The following is a 26,172-nucleotide window of genomic DNA, read 5'->3' on the forward strand; positions in this document are numbered from 1 at the left end:
GAACATATGGATGAAGTTACCTGTACTGAATCACAGACATCTGATAGGGAAGCCGCAGGTGTAAAGAACATGCAAAATTGTATATGGAGATCTACCAAGTCAATACTCAGAGAGGTGTCCAGCATGAAAGAATGTCTCATGTGAAATGCTCAGTGTTCACAAGCAAAAAGTTTTGTAAACTTAAGAAAGCTTAATTTAAATATAGACACAAGTAAAAGCTAAACTAGCAATTTTTCTTTTTTTTTCTTTTTGCATATTTTTGTTAGGTGCTTCTTCTCTGCCTAAAATATGAAGTCCAGAGTGCAGTTGGTGTAAGTCCTCACATGGATTTCAAGCAAGACAAAGATAGTGTCAAACACTGATCCAACTGAACTAAGGACCCACGTACTTTGGGAGCTGGCTTTGGGGGAAAACGTTCTTACGCAGATACACAGAAGACAACTAGGGAGAACACCAGTCCAAACACAATAAAACAAAATACAAAACACCAACATATATATGTAGATCAGGAATCAATCTTTCACACTGATCCTACATTCCTTTCATAGATTTGTCTATGCAGAGAATGTGGGATGTGGCCCTTCAGTCAGACTTTTTGCAAATGAAGGGAAGATTATTTGCAATGGTAACGTTTTAAGTTGTTTTGGCATCAGCACAAATTATTGGGGTCAGGATCAGATTCCCACACAAATATGGAAGCTCTCTAGTGAGCAAGGCAGGAATGAGAGAACAATACAGCAGATTAATTCTTGTCCAGTGACCAAAAAGAAGGGAAATCCTAGTTATTACACACTTCCAAAACTTTCATTACTTTTTCAAAGAAGAAAGACTACAGTTTATATAATCCCCAAAACCAAGGGAACATTGCTAGAAAAATCTCTTTCTCAAAAGGAAATGTCCTTCAGCAGAAATAAATTCTGAGATGGAACCAAAAAAGAAACAACTGAAGCTTGGTAAAAGCCAAAAAGAGAACCATGTAATTCAAAAAAACATAGTAGCAGTTCAAATGATACTGCAGGATGCACAAACACTAGTAGATAATCTCACAGATGACTTCACAGAGCCCCTCATCGACCCAGGTAATTCTTGATTCCATTACAAAACAGAGAGAATAATACTAGAAAAGAAAATTAAGAAAACATCCTTCCTCTTTTTTAAAATAAAAATCAAGATCATCTCCCCTCCCCCCCTCTATCTGGAAGCAGGTTAGCTAACCTTAACAGTCTCAATTTAAAATAAAATATATATTTTTATATATATTCATATATATAATAAAAGAGAAGATATTAGTGGCAGTGTATGCAAAACAAAAAAGAAAACAAAGAAAAATTACTTCTAACAATCTCACTTTTTTTGTTTTTTTTTTACACAAATACTGTTGCAAATATATTAAAAAAATCAGCATTCTATCTGGTAAACGTCACTTTTGCCCCTCTATAAAATTTTGAATTAAAAAAGTCCCAACAACTCTTTTTTTTTTAATTATTATTCCCCTCCCCTCCCACCCTTTATTCCTCTTTCTTCCACAAGAATAAATCCTGATGCAACTTTTTTTTTTTTTTTTTGCAAAGATTGTGGGAACTAACCCTTCTCTTGTACCTAGATCCATAGGTTGCAACCTCTGATATCTTTGATTTTCCTCTGTGTTTCTCTTTGCCTTCTGTGAAAGTCCCTCTTGATTGTGCTGAGGCCCTGTGCTCAGCGAAGACACTGAATAAATTACAAGAAAGCCACCGTTGCTCGTTGTCTGAATCTTCTTGGTTTCTGCTATAAGGTGGTGGTGGTGGAACGAGAAAAGCAGTGGGGAGGGTGCACCAGACAGCGTGGGATGGAGCAGAATCCAGGTGAGGAACCTCTGATTCTTTCTCCTCGCCCTGCAGGGACTCCACACTATCCAAGCCACACTGCCTCGCATTCCCCTCAGCCCTTTTTGTGTGTTTGTGTATGCGTGTGTGTGAGAAAGCAGACACGTGGTGGAAACCAGCAGGGCCTTGTTTCCTCTGGTTGCTGCTCAACCAGAAGCAAAATATTCCACAGTTCTAACTGGATACTGTGAAGTCCAAAAGCGGTCAGCAATGTGAATCATGTCCATTGAAACACTGCAAGCGGTGTACTTATAACGACAGTAGGCCTTGTAGACTTGTAATATATTTTGTTTTGTTTCTTTATTTGTAGTGCTCTTCACAAGTGAGAAAAAAGACTTTTTTTAAAATTATTTTTCTGTCTTTTTTTTTTAATTTTTTTGTGGGTTTTTTTTTTTTTTGTTTGCTTTTTGTAGTAAAGAAGGGTTGTATTTAGAGGCCAGTAGCTAGAGATCCAACCAGTGGAGCTCATGAAGCACTACCTGGCCTTAAGGCCACCATCCGAGGGAGGTTGGGAAAACTATTATTCACCCAGCCTCCGGAAATGTAATGTACCAGCAGGCAAAAACAGTTCTTCATGTAGTACAAAACCAACAAAATGAAATGAACCCAAAAAAAGGAGGAAAATAAAGGTAAAAATGAAACAAAAATAATTTCTTAAATTCTAGTGCCATAGCTTTTTTTGTTGTTGTTTCTATTTTTCTTGTTCATAACAAAGAGAGAGAGAGAGATTCTACTTATCCGTCTGACACATGCATCCTCATGTGGTCGTTGAAATGCTCGATTTGGTCAAACTTAGCTGGACAGACAGAGCAGACATACGTGGTCCCCTCTGTGCAGGCCACCACGCCGGCTGGGACAGCCCTCGTGCCAGTGCCGGTGGCTCCAGGCGTGCCGTTGGTGGCACTGTGCAGAGCCACATGCCTCTCCAGCAGGGTCTTGTGGGAGAACTTCTTCTTGCAGATGTAGCACTCGTAGGACTTCTCCCCGCGGTGGAGACGCATGTGCACATTAAGGGAGCTCTTCTGGGTGAAGCGCTTGTTGCAGATACTGCACTGGTAGGCCCTCACGCCGGTGTGTGTCACCATGTGTTTGATTAGGTAATCCTTTAAAGAGAAGGAGCGCCAACAGATGCTGCATTGGTGTGGTTTCTCACCTGCCCATTACCAACGAGAGAGAAAGACACAAACAGACACACACACACACACCAAAAAAAAAAAAAAAAAAAAAAAAAAAATCATAAAGTTAAACCACTTTGGTAGAACTCTTTTGCAATAAACTAATGATATAATGGTAAGTCTCACAAGGGTGTTTGGAGAGGTGCTCTGGCTAAAAAAGAGTAATTCTCTTAATCGATGTGTTTTGACACACAACATTTTTGCAACCAGAGGTTTCAAAATGTTTTACAAAGGGGGCTGTAGGAATTCCCCATCTACATGCAGAAAAAAGGAGCTCAGGTGATATATAGTAGGTAGGCACTGACAAAGACAGGACTAGAGTTAAAAGGTCCTGGCATCTACACCCAGTTTCAATTGCACAGCCTCTCCTGTCTTCCTCCTCATTCTTATTTTTAGACAGGAAGGTCTCAACCATGCTACTTCACCTTTCAGTGCTTCCATTTTCTTACCAGCAGGCAATAAAAGCAGGGACAAATCAGTGATTACCAGACAGCTGACCTGGGCCAGACTCATTTCAGTCAAATTGCTTTCAATTTCTCCGGAGAGAAGTGATAGAGATTGTCAGAGGAATCCAACACTTTTTAAGAGGTTTATGTTTGTTGCTCCCTTTTCTGGTCAAATGCCACAGCTGAAGCATGTACAGGGAGTACCAGAAAAGAGAACCTCAGGACACAGAACTGTCTAGGCCAGCCAGCACCATGCAAAGGGCAACCTAACAGATAAACTTCCAGTGTAAGATGCAGGAAACATGAATGATTTGACTGCCAGTTAAATAAAACACCTTATGAGGTAAGCTAGAGAAATAAAACACTTATGTAATCTTCACATTGCCTTGTGTGCCCAGGACTGCTGTAAAACTTATTATGAAAACTTGTACAATTGAACTCTGATCACAAACCAGTGACTACAAGGATGAACTGGGAAAAATACTTAGCTGAGCACTATGGCTTTTTTTTTCAGACTACTCTTAAATCCTCCTCATGCTCAGAGTTCTGAAAGATAAGGCACAGTCTCATGTTTCATGGTATCAAGCACTATTTTCATGATATGCTGCTGAACTGGTAATGTAGACAACAATCAACACCCTGAATGCCCCATCAAAAGCTACTTTTTAATTTGTGTTCTGAATCACTTATGGTATATTTCACATGTGGAATTCATCATCCCCAAAGCTGTCAGGGATAGAGATGGTACCATAACTCTGTAAGAATCAAAATGATCCTCTCTTTCACTGATGGACAAAATTATCTTCCTGTGGTTATTCTGAAATTTCCCCTCTTTTTTTTTTTTTTTTTTTTTTTTCCTTCTCCACAGACATCCTGCTTCCCTCTTTTTACAGTCTGTTTGGCACTGTTTTAAATCCTAAAGAATCAATCTTCAGGGACCAAGACATGCCTGTGGTAATATATAATTCACTCATTGTATAGCAAGATTACCATATGCTACTTATACTCAATTTCAAGAGGAGACAATTAAAATGGATTAGATGTGAAAGACCTACTTTTTCATCTCCCCAAGTCTCTGTTTCTTTTAATTTCATGGTTTGCATGTATGATAGTGGCATCCATGAATGAAATTCACTTGCTGCTCTTTCTTGCACCCATGAGGAGTTTGTCCCTACTTCGTGAAAAACACTTGCTCAAAACACTAAATCCTTACTTTCCTGATGGCTTTGCCACCCACAGTGTGGTGCTGTGTGTAGACAGGCCAATATGCTTGACACGTGATGTAGAAAATGACAGTGTCAGTTAGAATAACGCCTGATTAACTGACAAGAGACTGACTGTATTTACGAAGCTCTATTTTGCCTAGGGCAATATATGTCCCAGAGTTTGTAATAAGTTGGTCTCATCCCCTCTAGACCCTGTTAAGATTGTGCTATAAAAACACCTTAATTTTTGCCTGCTTATGTTTCTAAGATACACTGAGTTTTTAATCTTGGCTTCAAAGCCTTCCTGGGATTTCTCCTCTCCAAAGAATTGCAAAACTTTAGTTTTTCTTTTTTGTATGCAAATTTTTGTGTTTCCTAAGTGAGCGTTGTAGATTCTTTATTCCCGTGATTCTTCATTTTCAAGTCAGAGAAGCTTTGCTCAGTGAATTAAATGAGCATGTTCTTCCTTTTGCTTATTTATTTTGTGTTTGGCTGTTATTAGACAGCAATATGGGACAATTAGAATAACAGAACCATAGCATATCCTGAGTTGCAAGGAGGAAGAAGCAATGTCAGTGCCTGGCCATTGTCCCCTTTTCCAGCCCCTGTGCCCCAGGTGATGTAGGCTCTGTGGCTCTTTGAACCCTAACCATAACAGATACTTGCTGCTGACACTGACACCATGGAATCATAGAAATGGAAAGGACCCCCAAGGATCATCGAAGTCCATCTCCTGGTCCTGCACAGCAGCATCCCAAAAATCACACCATGAGCCCGAGATGATTGCCCAAGAACCTCTCAAACTCTGCCAGGTTTGGTGCTGTGACCACTTCCCTGGGGAACCTGTTCCAGCGCCCAACAACCCCAACCAAAAGGTGAAGAACCTTTTCCTAATACCTAATCTAAATCTGCCCTGAGACAGGTTCATGCCAGTCCCTTGGGTACTATCACTAGACAAGAGAGGTCAGTTCCTGTCCCTGCACTTCCACTCATGAGGAAGACGTAGGTCACAATGAGGTCACCCCTCAATCTTTTCCAGGCTGAACAAGCCAAGTGACCTCAGCCACTCCTCAAATGACTTCCCCTCATCCTATCACCAGATTAGAAAGGTGTTGGGGACAGCAATGTTGGTGCTCTGCTGTGATCCTCTTGGCATATCTTTTGCAGCCTTTAATCCAGCATTAATCACAGTGTGATATGTGGGAAAAGGCAATGGTGCCTTGGTGCAGACACTGCGTACACTCTAGCACTGTATTTCCACAATATTGTGGGATACATTAAGTGAGTCTACATGGAACATGGAAAAATAGAAATCTCTAATATGTTTGCACCCATGCGAAAGCAGAAAAGGAGGCCGGTTTCTTTTGCATGGAAAGCTACATCAGACTAGTTTTTTGAAGCATAAAAACTTACAGAGATATAGAGGCCTTTTAATTACTGGATTCTGGTTTATGGTTAGACTCTTCCATGACTTCTCCTGTAAGCCCTCCAAACTGAGAGACTAATTCAAACATTTTCATCTCCCAAGCCTTTCAATTTCTCTGTGGATCTTTTCCAGAGCCACTCTGCTTGGCTTCTTTTAACAGGGCTAAGGAAAAGTCACCCTGACAGTGGGAACAGCTGCCTCCCCTCTGTTTTTGTAATGATCCTGTCCAGCACTAGACAAGGTAGCAGACAGACTTTCTCTGAGGCTGCACACATAAAGATTTTTTTTCAGGAGGGTTTTCTGAAGCCTAGCTCTCTTTTGGTTAAGGTAAAATTATTCTCCCAGGAGCGAGTTAGCTTCTAAATGAATTTTGAAATGATTTATCTACCCAAATCCTTCCTTGCCACTGCAGTTTATTTTTTAGGGCACTCTCAAAGCCACGCAAATCAAATATTAATTCATGATTCGAGATGCCTATCAATTTTCTTGGTTGGTATTACTTGTAGTAGCTAAGAATGTTTTAGATAGGTCTTCCACTATTCTTAATCCGAATCCAAAACCAAAGTGCAGTGCTGGGGGAAATAAAGTACCTAATCTTGGTGATGTTATTTGTAAAAAAGTCTTTTTAGCTTTTAGAACAAGGATGCAAGCAGATATATTTGATTGTAGGCAATATTTTTCTGAACACCAACACTATCTATGTAGCATTTTTGCTACTCATCCACAACAGAAAGATGGAGAACATAAACGAACACAAAGGTAATCTTGGGATTCAGGACTCTTGATCCCTGCAATTATACTGTTTGTATCAGTCCTGAGAAGTTGATCTTTTTGTATATGCACATGTACAGGTCCGCCGTAGATGTCTAGAGTTTTTCACTTAAGTGATTAATACAGGTAAATTGAAGTTAAAATTTACATATACACATGGAATTGAAATCTACTGCATCCAATAGAGGTATGACTTACATTCCTCCCATACTTTGGGCAATTTTTCCAGGTTCTCCTCCATGAATCACAAACCCAGCATTTATTTTAAGATCTGATGTTAACAAAACTACTGCTTGGTGAAGGAAGTATTTACTCTTTCGCTAAACTAGAATTTCTCTCTAACAGCAGCAAGAGTCAAGGGCTACAGCAAGCAAAACAGTCCTGAACCCATGATAACTCCTCCATGTAAAATGCACACAAATTCTTGCTTTCAAGTCTCATAACTTGGCAAAACTAGAAAAGACAGTTTTGGCTCAGTGGCAAATATGGTTACCTACGCTATCTCAACAGACCATAAATCATGTACTAAAGCAGCTGCAGTTTTACACAGAAAGGTGCTGATGTTGTGTTCCATTGTGTTCCACATATATTCTGTCAATATTTTCTCATCAAACCCAATGTTTCTGTACTCACAGCTAGTGATACTTCTGATTTACCAAGAGACAGGATTACAGCAATCAGCTTCAGCAAAATACAGAAAGACTTTCTGACAAAACTACAGATTTACTTCCTTACAGTAGTATGTGAGATCTAGAAAATACGTGGCAGTGTGTATAACATCCAGGCCTGGACCTACTGCTACAGCTCAACCAGTAATGAATTTGCCCTAAGCTCACCACTACTTGAGCTTAACCCCCTCACAGCTGTAAAACCTACATGGTGGGGTGGGATTAAGCTTTCCTTATAGACACAGTTTTTCTTATGACCTGTTAGTTTCCCCTCTTCCACTTAATGTTGCCTGGTCAGCTTGCAGGGTAGAATGAATGCTTACCATTTCCTTGGATGGATGCAAGACACATTTTACTCCAAGTGAAATGAGCCTGTTTCTGCACCATGCACAGTTAGGCCTCTATTTGGGATCTGTATGTTTCTGCAGGGACTCCACTTCAGCACAGTAAGGCCAGGAAGTGTACAGTGACACCAGCTCTCTGGATAAACCCTCCCTCCTGTTTGTGCTGGGGACTGGCAGGTTGGCAGATACAATCTAAGGCCATGGTTGTGAAGGACCTTCTGTGGCTCCATATGCAAGCCAAAGGGAAGTGCTCTTACCTGTGTGTACAAACATGTGCTTGACGTAGTTCTGTTTGGCGGTGAAAGTCTTGTTACAGAGAGTGCACTCGTAAGGCTTTTTTTCGCCTTGCCCACCCGCTGTGCTGTGCCCCGCAGACGGGGCCAAGGGCTGTGGGGCTGGCAGTTGGGCAGTAAAGGTTGACAGGCCGGGCTGGGACACTGTCACAAACTGTGTCTGTTGGCCAGCTAAAGGCTGGGGCAGGCTGAAGAGAAAAGGCTTAGGGCCACTGCCAGCAGACTGCGTGGTGAAAAGGGCAGGCAGGTAGGTGTTGCCAGCTGTGCCAATGACCTGAGTGTTGCTGGTCAGAGTCAGTGGCATCCTCAGATTGCTGGTGAGGGTTTCTGTCTGGCGTAAGTAGATCTGTGTGGTTGGCAATGGTTGGGCAACAGATGTGTTGACAGAAGGCTGCAAAGCCCCCTTTTCAGTGCTGTTATTGACTGTGAGCACTTTGCTGTCCATTTCAACGTCATTGCTTCTCTCTGGTGAGGAAGAGTTGGCATCTACATGTTGCTGCTGCTGCTGAGGCTGAGTGCCATCAGCAGGGACATCATTTTGATCTGCTTGAGAAGGTTCCTGCTGCCCATCCCGGCCCAGACCAGCCATAAACTGCTGCTCCATGGAATCAGGCTCAGTGCCAATGGAGGAACTGACACCCGAGTCAAAACTCTCCCCTTTGGGCTCGCTCTCAGTGCCTTCTGCTTGGTCAGTGTCCTCAGTGCATTCCTCAGACTCATTGCGCTCAAGGATCTGCACCCTCTGTTGGCCGTAGTAGTCGTAGTCATCCTCCATCTCCTGTTTAATATGGATGTTGCCCATCAGGGTTTGAATTCGGACAGGGCGGGGCTGCTTCCGGCAGTGTGTGGTCTCCGGAGTGGTGGAGAGGTACCGCTCCATCTGCTGTGACCGCTCATGGATCCGGGTAATCCAGCTAGGGTCTTCTATGTGATGGTCCCTGGGAAGTCCCAGGGCTGTCTCATGGTGGCTGACCACAGCTCCACTGTAAAAGGAGCGCTCCCCACTGCCATTTTGCATGGAACAGGCATAGAGGGCTGAATAGATCCTGTCCACACTGTGCTGTGAATGGCTCTGCAGGTAGCCAGACTCTGTGTCAGTGCTCTGCCCCGAGGTGCCTGATTCAGGTGTTCCCCTGGGTGTCTCTTGGCCAGAATCCTGGATCACCGGGTAGACATCTCCCACATTTTGAGAGACAATCCTTGTGCACTCATCAATCACAGTCTTGATCTGCAGGATGCTGGCGGCGGTGAGGATTTGGAGGGCCTCCGACTGCGAGACCCGCAGCACCCCGCTGTACATGAAGTCAATGAGCTTTTGCACGGACTGGACCGACACCACGGAGGGGATCTCAATGTCGCTGTAGCCCAGCAGCAGCTTGTCCTGGAAGAAGGGGCTGCCAGCCGCCAGCACGCAGCGGTGGGCGCGCAGCATGCTCCCGTGGATGCGGACCGTCACGTCACAGAAGTGGCCACGGTTGCGCTGCTCGTTGAGGGTCTCGAGCACAGAATTGCTGAAGTTGTGAAGGTTGATGCTGTGAATGCGCTCTGTCATCCCCTTGCAACTGATGTTACCTGGAGAAAAGCAGGTGACAAAAGCAAACAAACAAAAAAAAAGAACAGAGTGAGTCTTGTCCTCTGCAGGGCCACAGTGAGGGCACTGGCAGAGGTAACTTCCCACTATGTAAACAAAACTGATTGCACTGGAAAAACCACACATGGAGGCATCGGTAGAAACACATCATTTTTTGTAAGGCTGCAAGTAAACTTCACTACTCATATCCAGAAGTTCGAGTCCTTAATTTTTGCACAAAACCAAATGCAGACAGGTGTAGCTGGACCTGAATTCCAATCCCACTCCTGGGTCTTGGACTTTCTACCAGTTTATCTGGCTTTAAAAAGCTTAGAGCCAGCCAATTGCAAACACTGAGCACATGGATTAAAGCTGGATTTTAAGCTTTCGAGTGGATCTATGCCAGAAGAGATCAGAATCTGTAATGACCCTAACTTGTTAATGCAAAGGGTATATATGAAAATATGATTTCAATCTAGATTGGTATTTTAAGGAATTTAGATCCTGTGTTTCACAGTACAGTTACTTGTATCAAAAAACCTGGCAGTCACATAGTAAAATACAAATCTGGTTCAAGATTCAGGCTGTAAATGTTCCTAAAATCCCACGCAGAGTTTTGTCTGGGGTTGTGGTTTAGAACATTTGCTACCCAATAGTGACAAACAGTTCTCTAAAAGAACCCAAAGCAAAAAGTTAACATGAGCTGTCCCCTTCACTTTTAGCATATCCCAAGTTCTGACTTGCACCAGAATGCCATCATATAAAAACAAATGTTCTCCTGCTATTTACTTGACAGAAACTGGAAAATTACAGACATTTATTCCATGGAAGATTTTGTCTTAGTTTGGCTGAATAATCTAAATGGAGAATGGTTTAGAAAATCTAACTAATTTGGATGCAAAACCAACATAATCTTCAAAATTCACAAGTAACTGAAAAGAAATTTCTTAATTTCCCAATCCACTGTCGCCCATCTTCATCCTGCTTGCTTTGGTTTCAATGCTTTCCCATTCCCTTTCCTGTTCTTTACCAAATTTTCATCTATTTAGATTCTGACAGGCAGAAACTATGGTTTAACTTTTTAATTTGGAAGAATCATCTGCCCCTTGAATGGTAAACAAATAAACCACTGTAAATAACTTTTTTCTTCAAGCATTTGTAGTACATGCGTCACCTTGGTTTCTAGAAAATTAGACAAAGTAATGATAAATCACCACTAGTATTACAGGCATTTTGTCTTGAATATTCCCACCAAAGGTCTAACTGCTCTTGCCACAATAACTTGGTAATGTGTGAGCATCCAAAAATAGAAGTTGCTAAGTGTGAGTAAATTAAACTAGCTTATAGGCACTGTCTAACAAATGTACAGAGCAAAGAAATCACATTGAAAACAGCTGAAAAGCATATACATGCCTTTTAGCCCAGCAATGTCTCTCTGCTGCACCCTAAGGAGTGCTTTACATCTCATCCACAGGTAGTAGAACACTACTCACTGCAATTTGCAGGCAAATGTAGCATCCTCCCTGCTCTGCATTCTTCCTCCCATTTATTCACCACCAATGTCTCAAGCACCCTCTGTTCTGGTGGTTCGAAGAGAAACCACCTTGGACACAAGCAGTTATTTTAATTCTCTGAAGTAGCTGATGATTAAAGGGAAGCACAAAGGCCAGGAACTGGAAATCACAATGGGGCCAGGCTGTCTGAAGAAGCCTCATGTTAACAGATGTAAACCAATCTGTACCAGAAGGTTACTAATTTCCATGTGTGATTAGCACACTGAGGGGATGCTCACATAGCAGAAACAAGGAGTAAATCACTAAGACCCTGATGGAGGTTGTGAAACACATCTGTCCTGTTCATAAGTTTAGCCAGGAAACCTGAGCTACTTTTTCTGATGGGACTGACCATAGGACTAGAAAAACATCTTAGAAACTGGGAGACTTTCCTTCAAGGGATTGCAACTATTATTACACAAAATAATGTAGAGAAGAGATGTATTTCCTCCTCCTTCCTGATAGAGTAATTCTCCAGAGGTCTCCAGAGCAGTTCCAGATGCTTCCCTGTCACCCATGTCAGATCATACAAGAATCCAAAATGTATTTATTTATACACCAAGTCAGAATTCTTTGCAAAAGCTTCGTACTGGTGGGGTAACAGAAAGGTGGAAAATTATTGATAAATAGGTGACATCTCTTTTCAAGACTTACTATAGGCCATAGCAAGTGACTGTACACCTACCCATTTATCTCCATCTATCTTTGAGTAGTATCAGTGACTACCTGTTTATTCCCTAGGACTCACTTTCACAGAAACAAAGTCTCTGTGTTCGGCTTTGTCAAGTGAGGTATTTGATAATAAGAAGAAATATGCAGCAGTCTAACCCCAAACCCCCAAAATCTCACCTTGAACATGCACAATGTGGAATATTCTACACATACCAGAGATGCTACAGACAGGTCACTTGTTTTGAGAAAAGAAAACTACTTTGTTACTATGGTCTTTGGCAGATAAAATTAATTTTGTGAGCAGAACTCTGAAAAATGCATCCCTAGGACAATTCCCTTCCAGAAAGGTGTGATATGCATCATGAGACTGGAAGACTTCCAGTGAAAGTGCATTCTGCCACTTACCCACAAATCATGCATAGAAAAGAGGAAAGGCAAGGTTCATCAGTAGGTTTCAACAGCCCTTCTCAGGTTCTGGCAGTGGGAATCAAGAGTTGTGTAGCCACAGTGTATTTGGTCCTTAGCTAACTTAATGAAAACAGGCAGGTTTTGAAGTTGATCTTGGCTACAAAAAAGAGGTTTCTATGCAGTTCTAAGAGTGATGTGAATAGCTCGCCTATAGGAACTAATCTAGGATGCTCCTTATTATGTCAGCTGGTGGATGGGGTCTGCACCTTATGGCATTGGAGCTGTTGTGAAAGCCAACTGAGTCACTTCATAAATGGCATTATTTTTTGCTGCTATTAAGGGTTTGCCCTTAAAAATATCCTCTACCACTTCTTCAGCTGACATGTGAGTGAAACTTACTCCTTGAGGAGATAAAGAAAGAAGAGTGGTTGGAAGAGATACACAATAAATTGTAAAAAAAAGGGAATACAGATTTTGAGGATGATTTTTCTAGGCCACCTTCCGTGACATTCAACACAACCATATCTATCCAAATTCCAGGCAAACAAGTAAGTTGCATAAGTGTCGTAACACTACTACACAAGCCACATCAGTACAAAAAACAGTTTCAACAGGTTCCAGAGACTATAGCAAAACCTGCTGTCCAACGCAGATCCTTTCCCTCTCTGCAGGAAACCGGATCCAGATCCAGTTTTGTGGTTGACCCCTACTTTATGCTGTTCTAAGCTGTAAGTCTAAAGGTGATGTTGCCCACAAAACACAGACTTGCCAATACAGGTTTGATTCTAAGTAAATGCCACATTCTGACAAAGACTACTAGAGCCTTGGACAAGCCAGAGTGTGTCAGCTCCTCACAAGGCCCAGCTGCACACACCACACTCACCTACTCATCACTGCACAGAATGCCCAGCTCAGGAAAAAGACTCCTGTCTAGGGCTCTTCTCAGGCCTGCCACTCTTTTAAACTCGAGACAGTGGGAAACTTTCTGTGAAATTCAAGTGGTCTTTGTTAAGTACTCCCCTTTTTTTTTTTTTTTTTTTTTTTTTTTTTTGTCCAGTAAACATGATGTAGAGATCCCAATAGACTTATTCTGAGAAACTCCTGTAAAATGGTTTTGTCCCCTTTCTGTGAAGCAAGTTCTGATTGGAGGGGTATTCACAAACCATATAGGAAAGAATGGGTGTGAAAATGCAAAGGCCATTCTTACCCAGATGGGCAATGAATAGGCATTTGCCAGTTAAAAAAAAAAAAAAAAAAACCAAAAAAAAACCAACCTCCAAAAACCCCCCTCAAAAAAACAAAACCAAACCAAAACAAAAAACAGAAAAAAAAAAGAAAGGAAAAAAGCCCAGACAACTGCACAGATTATGCACATTTGAAATCCTCCTGGGATACAATTTGAAGCTGGCATGGCATAAAGGTGAAACATATTACTGTGCAACTTTGAAAAAAGCTTCATTTGCCCGTATGCAAATGTACCGATTAAACTGTCAGGCTATTCATACAAACATGCATGGAATTCATCCTCAACTAGTAAGAAGGAGCACAACGTGGATGGGAAAGGAAAAAACTTTTGTTGTGTAATACATGACTGAATGCTTAGATTAGTGTTTCCCTGAACCTCATCCACCCCTCCTGCTGACTTTTATGCTATGGGCATTCAAAAGAAAGTAGGTTTTACCATGACAATAACAATGACAAGCTCTTCAAGTACAGTACCAAAGGGGAAGGCAATGGCAGAAGGAAACAGCAGGCAGTGGACTCCTGGAAGATTCTATAGAAAATGTGGAAGTGCAGCAGTGAGGTACATCAGGCATGGCTTGAGGTAGTTTTCTATTTGCCAGAATTACTATACACAGACCTACATAAAGCTAGAAAGTTATGGCTCGAAATGGTGATTTTTTTTTTTTTTTGGTCAAAAACATAAAAAATTACCCCCAGAAAACACATTATGTAGTAGAATCAAAAATATGTACAGGATATTGAACACTGCAGGCCATACACAAATGGCTACATTGTACACTTGAAAATATGTTTTGCAAGGTTTTGTTCTGTACAACCACTAGATGTCCCTTTCTGCAAAGCCAATTGCTGAAAGTCTTAATGCTCATAACTGAAGGATATCAGAGAATTTGATTTTCTCTGGTGTCTTTTAAAATCACAGTGTCTCATAGCTCATTGCACAGTAATGACTACCATTCCTAGGAACACAGTGGTGGTGAACCCATCACAGTTACTGCAACTCAGCAGTAGCTCAGCACCTTGGCACAGCATTCACCTGGAGCAAAACTGCCTGGGATGCTGGAATTCAACCTTTTTTGGAAACTTACTGTGTGCTCTTTCACAGGAATGACTAGCAGAGGGAAACCCAAAGGCTGTGTCTTGCTTTCATACTTATGAGAAACAGAGAATAATTGCTCTACATCCTTGTGAAGTGGTGGGCTTGCTGAGACATAGATAGATTTAGTTTTTGCCTCAATCTTCTGCAGGATAATTTACAAATTTGTCTGGCAAAACATCTCACTGATGTCTCAGACAAGATCAACTAGCCTGGTATTTTTGCCAAGTCTGTCTTTCTGACAACCTTCCCAAGCCTAGCATTGCGAAGAATGCACACTTTGAGAGATGGTGGAGAAGTTGGGAGACATTGTATCTCATACAGAATATGGTCTCTTTATGCTCTTATCATCAAAATGAAAAGTGCTTCCCTAGTTGGGAGAACACCCTGGACTAGGACAAAGATGTAGAAGTTGGGCTTGGTAGGTGGTCTTCCTGCTTCTGGAAGTGCTTTTCTGTGCATCAATAACCCAGTCACTAGTTCCTGGGAGCACAACAAACCTAATAACCTGCTGCTGCTGCTGCTGAGGACAAGCAGTATCATCTAGTCCTTACTCTCTTCCTCTACCACGTGGGGTTTTGGAAATCTTTAATCCTTGATCTCCATACCAGCTGTTGGATGGTCTCCTGTTTGTACCAAATGAATGCATTATGTTCTTCAGGCAGTAATCTAGTCTAGTATTTTTCTTCATGTGGGAATAATTTACCTACACTATCACTTCAGAAATTTGTCTACCATGTTTGCAAAAACAGCATTGTGGATTTCCCCTCCCTCCCCAGACAGTCTATCATCTTTCTAGCAAGAGAGATTTCTTAGTATTTGACTTTGAAACTGATTAAGCAATCCTTTCCCCTAAGAGACAGGGAGAGTTATTGACCATTTTCTTCTTTACAGCACTCCCTGATATACTGGGAGGTGCCTCACTTTTCTTCTTTAGACCCGCCTTTTCTAGAAAATACAAACTCAGGTCTCCAAATCATTCTCACTGGTTATAGATATTCTCCTCCTTCTTATCTTCTTTCATCTTCTCTCCAGCTTGTCTTTATTTCACATAAAATGCAGCCCAAACACAGATAAAGTACTCTAGCTGAGGGAGGTGAATGAAGGAGTTGCCCGTGTGTCATTGTCTATGATACTCTTTAAAGACCATACAGAATAAATAACCTTAAGCAAAAAAAGCCCTGTTACCCAAACAGATCTTCCTTAAGAAAGGTGTGAGTAAAAAAATCCTTACGTTGGAATGAAGATCTCAACTCTTTCATAAACACAACAGTTCAGTCTAAATACAGCATGTCCATCACAACATGTGAAAGCTATTATAGCCCCACAATTTCCACAGGAAGTTCTCATTTCCATACATTAGTGTCTTGTATTCCAAACTTTGCACTGCAACAACTGTGGGTGCTTTCTTCAGCTTCAATGACCTGATTTATCTCAACTGATAAAGCTTTATTTTCTGTTGTTATCAAGTTAGTTACTATAAAACTGGATTAACAGAGCGAAAATTCCAATCCAGTGTTTCCATACACAACATTAGTCCTGCATCAGGTTTCAACTCTCTGGGACCAATTTAGTGGAGTAACATTTCTTCCACTCAGGGAAGTGACCAGAATTCAAATGCTGAAAATCTGGCAGTGTGTGACTTCTCAGTGCATCTCAAAGACGCTGCAGAGAGCAATTCAGCCATGCCTGCTCAGACTGATTATTCTGAATATTTGGCCTCATTCTAAACAGGGGCCTGCAAGAGGAAAAGCTTCTATGGAGTTTCAGGAACATAGAAGAACATTTGTATCCTCAGCAGGAGATCTGACCAGGAGTAGCCCTTGCTTTCTGTTGCTTTAAAGGTTTGCTGGAGTTTTCACCCAATCATCTGCTTGAACATCTTGAAAATCAGTATCTCCTTCTCTAATATCTATCCAAAACAAACACCAGATGACACTACACAAATTGCCCTAACCCTACCAGATTGTTGTTAGAATCAAAATATGTAGCAGTCTACATTTAACAGGAAGTACTGTATTTTTACCAGCACAACATCTATTAATGTGTCAGCAATACACTCTATGGAAAGAAGAATCACTGTGTTCTGAAAGCTGTCAAACTTCTCTAAATTTTGTAGCTAATAACTACATTTGTTTGAAAGACAGAAATGCATGCACACATAAACACAATCTTATTCTCCAATAAGAAAACACACTAAGGAGATGGCAAATAAGAAAGAGTTTGCTTAAACTTTTTTCAGGAGACTTTTTCTGCAGACTAGACAATGCTCAGCAGATTTCCTATGGATGATTTATTCAGTTAATAGCCCTGTCCTTTTTAGCATTTACCAAATGATGAAATATCCATTTTACACAAAACTGAAGACTAAACCATAGGTGCTCTGTACATAAAATGGCTTCTATACCCAGTGGCTATAAATCCCCAGAGTCAAGCATAAAAGCTTTTACTTCAGCCTCCAGGCCCAGGGAACAGGCAGAGAGTTACCTTCCTGTGCTTTGCCTGACACACCTCAGGAGGTGTCCATCAGCACTAATCCTGTTTGCTCTGAAAACCACAAGTGGCAATGTCTGTCCCTCAGTTTGCTCCACACCTAGAACAGGGGCAGCATCATGCACCCAATCCTGCAGGACACAGCCTGCCTCAAGGAATTGTAACAGATTGTTTTGCACACTTGGATAAAGCATACTACAGAAATATCAAGAATTAATTCCACAGATCTGTTCAAATTTTATTCTCCAGGCTTATAAAAACCTAGTTTTCTTCTCGAAGTACTCTAGGTGCCTTAATTCTTCCATTCCTCTTTAGGGTTGGCATTCTACTTACAATTGTAAATCACCAGTTAAAAACTGGCTGCAGTGACCAAAGTCAGTGTTACAGCATGTTCAGCTTTTTTAAGTATTACATTTTGAGCCATGATATTTACTTTCCCCACTTTCAATCTGATTTGTATACTTGCTATACTTTTAGAAATTCCAAAGACACTTTGAAGAGTGCATAGGCAAAAGCCATTTTTTATTCCTAGGCACATAGACCTCCACATTAAACAGTGGCACACACATACACACTGATTATCTCAGTTCCTCTCTCAGACCTTGTCTGCAGACTATCTACAGCCATGCCGTTGTAACTCCATTGGAAAGAAATGAACTGCACTGATGAGGGATACTTCTGCGGGTATCTACACCACCTTCAAGAAACACGTAAGATGTGTTGCCCTGCAGCTGTCATTACAGCTGCATTAAAAGGGATTTCAACAGGCTGTGGCCATATCACTTCAAGGGTGTTAATTCCCGTGCCCCGGTCAGTTGTAATCTATTTATGATAGTGAAATATAAATTTGCCAAATAGCATTTTAATGCACTTCTTTAAAATGTAAAGGGAAAAAACTTCAGAACAGCCCTCTTAAAACAGCAAACAGAGAAAACAACGTCTCCACATGATGGCACTATTTCCTAGGAAGAGAAATGACGCTGTGCTCATCCCTTCTTCAGTAGGGAACATTTTCATGTTCTACATCAAATCTGTTTCAGCCGCACTCTCTTGTTCCCAGAGAGCTCATGCATGATCCTGCCAAGCCTCAGCATGGTCCAACTGTTTAAACTGGCTATAAGTTTACAGCAGTTCAGCTCTTTAAAAATCTAGGTGCATCCACTGCTTGTTTTCCTTCCCAGCATCAGGTGCTGTTACTTGGAGTGCGTTGTTTCACTGGCGGACCCACAGCAAGAGAGTCACTGAGCAGGGAAACGGGGAGATGGGCCAGCAATGCTGGTGTGAGCACTCCTCACTCAGAAAAAAATAAGGCAGATACTTTGAAAAAAATAATTTGGATATTCTAGTCCTTAAGAATACCTCCCCCTGCTTTAAAAGCTTTTGTTTAAATCCTAATAGTGTATTTCAGACTGAATGCCCATAGAAAGTGGATAAGGATTACTCTTGATTGTCTTGCTGCGGGGGCCTATATAAACTTATATCCTCTCTCAGAAACCTTGTTTAGGTAGCAGAAGGGCCTGGGGTTGAAGATGGGAGCTGTGTCTGGAGGAGTAATGAATCAGAAGGGTAATAGCTGCAAATATATTAAAATGTCTCCAAAAGAGACAACTGCTATTCCATGAACTCCTTCACGTTTGCCCTGCATTGTTAGGTGTTCCCCTAGGCAGAAAGACAAGGAGAAAAAGCGTTATCAACTTGAGTGCGGTTAAATACAGTAAGCCCGAAAGCTTGTGGGCTTTGGTTAAAAAGGAAAATATAGATTAAAACCTCTTAAGGCAATTACCTGTTTAGAAGGTTTCTATTCAAGCTAGAATCCTCTAGAGGCAATGTGTGTTGCAGTCTGTTAGGAAAAGGGTGCTGTCAGTTATGGCTGAGTTTTGTGGGAGAGCCTGTGAAAGAGCATTGCTTATTTCCTCCATGATTCCAGAGAAAAGCCTTTCAGTGCAGGAGATTTTGTTCTGGTGACAGAACTATGGTTGATGAGAGAAACAAGGGATGGATGAAAAATTGTAAATGCCAGTCCTCAGGGCTGAGAAAAGATTCTTTTATCTCATCCAGTGCCTCTGTCTCAGCCCTGAGTAGAGGAAAGCTATCACATGAAAATGCTACATCTTATTTGGTTGTTTTTTCCACTTGTCTTTTTTATCTACTAGTGAAAGGGTAATTGTTAACTAGTACAACTGGGTGCTTTAGTGAATATTTCAACTTAGAAATATCGTGAGACACACATTCATACTGTTTTGGACTGTGGCTTCTTTATTTTGAATTTATGGGATGAATGTTCAGGCCTGCTTATAGTTCAGATTTAAAGATCAGTGGGAAACAGAACATGCTCATATCTACAATACTGAAGGCCACAGGAAATGTTTCTGTCCTCAGTGAGACCTCTGCAATCTCTGGGAACAGACTTATTTCCAAAATCACCTACTTAGCTTTGATAGGAATAGAAATGTATGGCAGAACACTAAACTAATAACTCAAGGGAATAATAAGCAAGAACACAGCATTCCTGAGTGGCTTGATACCATCAGATGGAACTCTAGCATTAAACATACATTGTCAGTTCCAGTGCTTCCCCTCACTCCCTGGGGAAAAGGCCCTGGAATTACATGTATACACAAGCATTCAGACACCAACAGGTGATACTAATGCAGTGCATGGGAGTTATTTCTCAGGTCTGCCTTCAGGCACATTCTACCCTCTATCCAAAAAACACTAGAGATAGCATCTGGGAGCTTTACTTTTGAATGTAGCATAGGATCAAAGCACAAGGTATTCTTGTTAAAATTGACATGGTTGCCCACACAGGCATGAAACTACGAGAAGTCCCTTTCTCTGTTTTTATTTCCTGTATCATACCCCTTTTCACACAAAAATTGCTACTTTGTGAGTTTCTTCCTCTATCTGTGTAACATCAATAAATTACACGTTATCACTCCTATCATCTAGTTATAAAGAGCCTTTCAAGATTTTTAATAGATGCATAATATTGCTACACTTAGATTTTCACTGGTTAAGAACGCAAAAAATAGCTGCTGTGAGATTACTCTTAATTTATACCACTTCCCTCTCGTGGGTTTTCAAGAAGAAGCGTTTCACCACATGTCACAGATGGATACAGAGTACATACTGCACATCCCAGCTGGGCAGAGATCTTTTCAATGCTTAACACAACAAAGCTTGGATGAGTAGGGGTTCTACGATATGTTTATTTCTTTTTCATAGGTGCAGTTAATTTCTCAAGGAGGTATTTGTGCTGACAGATTCTTGAATTCTCATTGTACTCTATTTCCTGAGTGGTAGATACATAAGACTGGATCTCATGTTTATTTTAGCCTCATGAATGACTCCATGGACAATGAAAACAGCCACAAAAAAAATAAATTAAGAGTTGGCACAATGGCATCCCCTCTAGAAACAATAGCACTTGGTGTCCTCGGGAATTCAAATGCCCAGCACCAGCCAGAACACGCCGCTAAGGTCTGCATGCACCGGGATGCCAGGCAAACAGCCTGATGCAAATGAAGTTCAGTGACATTCTCATGGCTTACAACTGACTCTCACCCATGGAGTAGATCAAACACCACACTTCTTGTGAACACCTCTTAGCACACTTTATAAACACTAGTAGGTGGTATTAAACAATCCTTTGGTTTTATGTTTCAGGTTCTCTCCCACTACCATGTTAAGGCTTCAGTTCAAAAAAAAAGTTCAAATGAAAGAGCTCCCTTTGTTCAGTGGAAAACAATGCAAGAATTGTTCTGGTTTTCTCTAATTTGAATACTCGTTTGGCCATACTTGTTCTAAAGTTACTCAGGGGGATCACAGCACAAAGATTACATGGATACTCTACCACAGGTAAACAAAAGAGGAGAAAGTGACTATGGAAGCTTAGAGGAAAAGAGCAAAAAACTCCAATGCTAAACAGATCACAGTGGTGAAAAGGAGCAGGAAGTGACCAAGTATGTTTTTATACCTGTAACTTTGGAGATGTGTAGCTGCAACAAACCAGGCCACTCCTACACCAGTCGATGTTTCTCAGTGCATGGAAGGGGTCTCCCTACAGCACACAAGGGACTAACCGGGAGAGAGGCAAGCACTGAGCTGCACAGCAGTTTAACAACCCACAGCAGGACAAAAGGAGATGGAGATTCAGCTGCTTTAGTTTCCTTCAAGCAGGAGTCACCTGTCAAACACTGAAGTACTCTTCTGAAGACCATATTAGGGAAATGGCACATTTGGTTTAGTTTTCTCACCCAATTAAGACAGAGGAGATGACAGCAGTAGCATGTATGGTTAAGACATGAAATAACAATGATTGGCATGATTATGTTTGATATCCTTCAAGCAGATCGCGAAGTGACAGTTTTGGTATGTGAAACTTTGAGAAGAACAACTATTGAAAGGAAAAAAAAGAAGAGGAAGTTAGTCAGAAAGGGTCTGAAAGGAAAAGATAAGGAAGTAAAATCCCTAAGAACAGTAGAGGTGGCCTTAATAATACTTTAATAGAGTCCATGTGCCTATCCAAGGACAACAAAAGAAAAACGAGGAAGTAGAAAATGCTACAATGGTTAAATAACAAGGTATAAGAGTTCATTAAAGCTGAAAATTTATTCTTCCAAACATGGAAATCATGCCCAAGTGACATTAATAGAACTGAGCATAAACTTTAGCAGACTAGATGTAAAACAAAGATTAGGAAGGGCAAAGAGGAAATTTAAAGAAAAACTCACTAAAAGCATAAAGGCAAATACTGTAATAAAAATTATTTAAACATATCAGAGGAAGTTAACAGAACAACAATTGGCATCTACAAAGTGCTGCAGACTCCGTGGCTTGATAGATTAGGTAGGCAAGTAGTAGTGTCACTGTGTTAACAAGACTTCTATCTATGAGAGCAGTAAAGGTAATCAAGGAGATTACAGAAACTCTACTGAGCAATTGACATTATTGGTTAATTTTCAAGATGGAGTATCATGGAAGAAGGTAAGCCAGCTCAATGAGACAACAGCAAAGCACTACTCTGGAGACTTATAAAAAAACCCCAAAGTGAAAAAAACACCACCACCCGCCCGCCTCCCAAAACCAACCAAACAAAATCCGAAATATTGAAAAAAGTACTAGAACATGTTGATACACTGAACAGCGATAGGTATTTGTACATATTCAACACTCCCTCATTTCATGAGTGAAGTAGGTGAAATATATACAGAAGAACTATTTACTGAAGACTGTAAACATAAAGAACAGTAATTAAAATCTTGGAGGGGGCTGACTCTGAAGACATGACAAAGTAAACTCAGAAACAGACTGCAGACATCTTAATGAACAGTTAGAGTGTGTCTCACTGGCTGCAGCATGACTTACAAAGAGAAACACTAGGGCATTACCAACCCGATCATCTCAAGAATGGAAGCTATGGAACTGTAAAGAGCAGTAAGTCTTCTCCTTTTCCCTGGTATTTAGAAAGGATAGATCCACTGTAGAAATATCTTCAAGATGTTCCCTGAAATCATGGGAGTTAGGAGCATGCATGGCACTTTTAAACCAAAGCTGAGACTATGCAGGTTACCACTGACAGTTCTCTAAATGGAGAGCAGTATGAAAAGCACTGAACACCACAACCAAACACCAAGACAGTATTACATGGACATCAAATAACAGAACCAACATTTGGGATAATTAGACAAATTTTCAAAGGCATCTATGTGTTACAAATGTAAGTGATTTATGCATCAGTGGAAATTGAGCTTCACAGTTGCTTCTGAAAACACACTCACTGACTTTGTAAGTGAAGTACCATATGCTATTAGTCATTTCTCAAGAGACGAAAAGCCCGAGAGACCAACCTGACAAAACTCACTTAGTGCACAGATTAGAATATAGAGACCAGTTCCTACCACTACTACAACATTTTTCACTGCCAGTTCTTCAGTATATTGTGATGGCTTTTTCAAGAGGCAGGGTGAGCCCAGCTTATAGTTTTGCAAACCTGTAAATTGTACCTACTTTTGTCTCTACACAATTCAAGCAACACGTATCTGCTCCTATAAAAACACAAGTTTTTCCCTGACTGATATTCCTTTGATAATTTTACAATCAAAAATATGAGTGCATGGGACATAGAAATCACTTACAACTACTAAAAAGAGAAGCAGTTACTAAAAAAAATTTCAAATGTTCTGAAAGATGAAAGTATAATTAAGTGTTGTGACATCAGTATTTGAGAACTATGGATATCCATGCTTTCCGTTTAGCTTTCTACAGAAAAGGCCAGTATCATTATTATTATATCATCTAAAATAGATATCTAAACATACATCATTTCTTAGGTCACCAAAAACAACCTAAAAATATTCAGCATTAGCTAAGACATCCCATACATAGATTTGCAAAAATACAGCTGAAATGACTATTGACATACTGCCTGACTCTCTAAACAAGGAAGCTGGTACAATCAGGGTTCCTCTTGTCTTCACTGAGAGTGAAGACCACTTGAAAGCTCCAGGGCAGTTCCTAGGGAATCACAGCCACAGATTTCCAGGGAGAGGGGGAAGGCCATCAGGTCATATAACCATTCTCTTCCTGCCACAGAACCTCGAAGAGAAACACAGGAAACCTAAAAGGTAAAGGTGAGGCCAAACCACCTTCAAATCTACCCAGCCTACACTAGCCTCAGGCAAATCAAACTGGAAGATTCATAGGAAGGGAATGGTGGGACCCTCTACCTGCTCAAGAAAATGAAACCCCAGAGTTTCCATATTCACTATCAATGCTCTGTGGAATTAAGGACTCTTGTGAGGTTCCCACTTTGTCTTTTCCTGTCATGCTGGAAGGCTAAGAAGCTACAAAAATCAGCACTTAAAAGGAAAAAAAGCAAATACTCTGCTTCAATGTTCTCGTCCTTTGAAAGCTGAAAAATGCTGGAATTGGACCAAGACAGCCATGGTACTTGAGCATGTAGGGGCAAAGAGTGGTCTATCACAGAGAGTGTTTATAAAGTACATTCTATTTAATGCAAAAAACTCCCTGTCCCTTGCTAAAACAAAGTCCTCCCTTATTTCGACAACCTGCCGATGATTGCTAAATAGATTTTCAAAACAATATTCATGCCTTACTTTCCTTCTCAACTCATTCCTTACCAGAATCTCAGGTCTCTGCAAGAATTCTGTGTTCCCTGAAATCATAAATACTGCTTCAGAAGTTTTTTCAGTGATTGTCCAACCTGCCTCTCAGTCCCATGGAAACTCTTCGCAAAGATGTTGCTTTTGTCTTGTCTGGAACAAATACCTTCACAGATGGACCATCCAATGTCTAAGAATAACTCTTTTAACTATCAATAGAGACAAAGAGATTCAGTTGCACTGTTCCCGTGGGATTCCTTTGAGTTTGGACACATCTGTTAAGATGCATACATCAGAGCCTGAATGAAGTTTTTGTCTGATTGTATCTTTGAGAACTCGTGGAAGTTTCTGCCAAAGTGATCTTATCTCTTGGCACTTGCAAAACATATACAGTTAAACATGCTTTCTGAAAGGCTCCTGAAAAAACTGGCCTATGCAGACCAAACCAGTTTAAATGCAGCTAGGTCCTGATGACCTTCTTCCTCTCTCCAAAATCTTTAGAAACTTAACCTGGGGCTGTTCAGTCTTTGAACTGTAACTTTATTATGCACTTTATGTATTCTCTATCCATAAACAAGGAATATGTGAAAAAATGGGAATAGCACAAATCTCATTGCTTTCCTTTGCTTTCTTATAACCTTTCCAGAACTTTGTCCTTGCATGAGTGCTTTTCTTCTGGGTAAGCAGATAGATGTGTTTGTGACAGCTGAGTAGCTAGAGGTATAACTCAGCTGGAGTCCTATCAGCTCACTTTATCACTTAATTCCAAATTAATTCAAAGTGGTGTTTTTCTATCTGCCAAGTCCTCCATGAAAACAGTTACCTCAGGAAGCACCTCCGCCTCTGACTTGGTTCTCCAATTGTATTGCATGAGTCAGCATTTCCCAAGACTAGAAGAGATGGGACTGGACATAGTGCATCCTGTGTTCTGGATTTAGCTTCAAGGATTCATCTGTGCTGGAAATACAATGTTCATACCCAGAAATCTAAGACACAGTTCTGCAAATTTGAGGAATAATGCAATTTCATTTGGAATAAGTGGCACCAGAAGCAGCATGTAGAACATACTATGCTACAGAATGAAACCATAAATTATGTTGTGCATCGCATATTATTTTACCCAGGATTTTTTTTTTTTTTTTTTTTTGCTAAGTATTCATATCAGTAAGACTGGGAATCAGACTATTGCTTTAGGCTTTCTTCACCTCTGCCTTTTACAGCTGAGGAGCAGATGGCTATCACACAGTTTTTACTTCCTATGCTTGGAAAAAAAATTGATCTGAATCATTCCAAAAGCACCCTGATATTTTAAAGTAGATTGGCTTCTGAACATTTCTCATAATAATAATTATGTGGCGTTGTTTTCTGCCAAGCACTAGTGACTGTGCATGCAAAATGGTCAGTGAAGATTTCAAACTGATTTGAAAAGGTGGTCCATAAAATCCAAGCCTTTTTTTCCCCCCCAGATACATGAATGAGGCCTTATGAAACCATCTGTGCATTTTTCCAAGAATTGATATACCCTACCATGCTGACTCTGGGTGTTTCTGGTATTTTCAGAGAAAATTCCTCCCAAACTTCCTGTCTAATTCTAGTTTTAAAGTATTTTTGTATTATTTGCCATCCACTAGAAAACTTCCCAGCAGAATGAAGAATGTCCTTTGCAAATGAAGTATCTGCCCACCTGGGGGGGTACAGGCACTAGGATGGTCTAGGCAAGGGAAGACATGTAATGTTGTGCTGTCTAAAGGTAGAGAGGAGGACAGAAAGTTTTACTGGCCAGGAGGACAGAAAGTCTTGCTGGTCCAAAGAAGAAAAGCA

The 26,172-nt window shown here is 40.8% G+C and overlaps 1 protein-coding gene across 1 annotated transcript in view; it reads right to left on the reverse strand.

Moving 5' to 3' along the window:
* Nucleotides 1–230: 230 nt before the first annotated feature.
* ZBTB20 (zinc finger and BTB domain containing 20) overlaps nt 231–26,172 on the reverse strand; it is a 28,559-nt gene continuing 2,617 nt past the window's right edge. The window contains exons 2-3 of the mRNA XM_066340974.1: nt 8,158–9,765; nt 231–3,018 (exon numbers count right to left, since the gene is read on the reverse strand). Coding sequence (XP_066197071.1) covers nt 2,600–3,018; nt 8,158–9,745 — 2,007 coding nt within the window. The 5' untranslated portion in view covers nt 9,746–9,765 and the 3' untranslated portion in view covers nt 231–2,599. The remainder of the gene's footprint in view (nt 3,019–8,157; nt 9,766–26,172) is intronic.

The sequence above is a fragment of the Sylvia atricapilla genome, chromosome 2 (genome assembly GCF_009819655.1).
Source record: "Sylvia atricapilla isolate bSylAtr1 chromosome 2, bSylAtr1.pri, whole genome shotgun sequence".
In the NCBI taxonomy this organism is placed as follows: Eukaryota; Metazoa; Chordata; class Aves; order Passeriformes; family Sylviidae; genus Sylvia; species Sylvia atricapilla.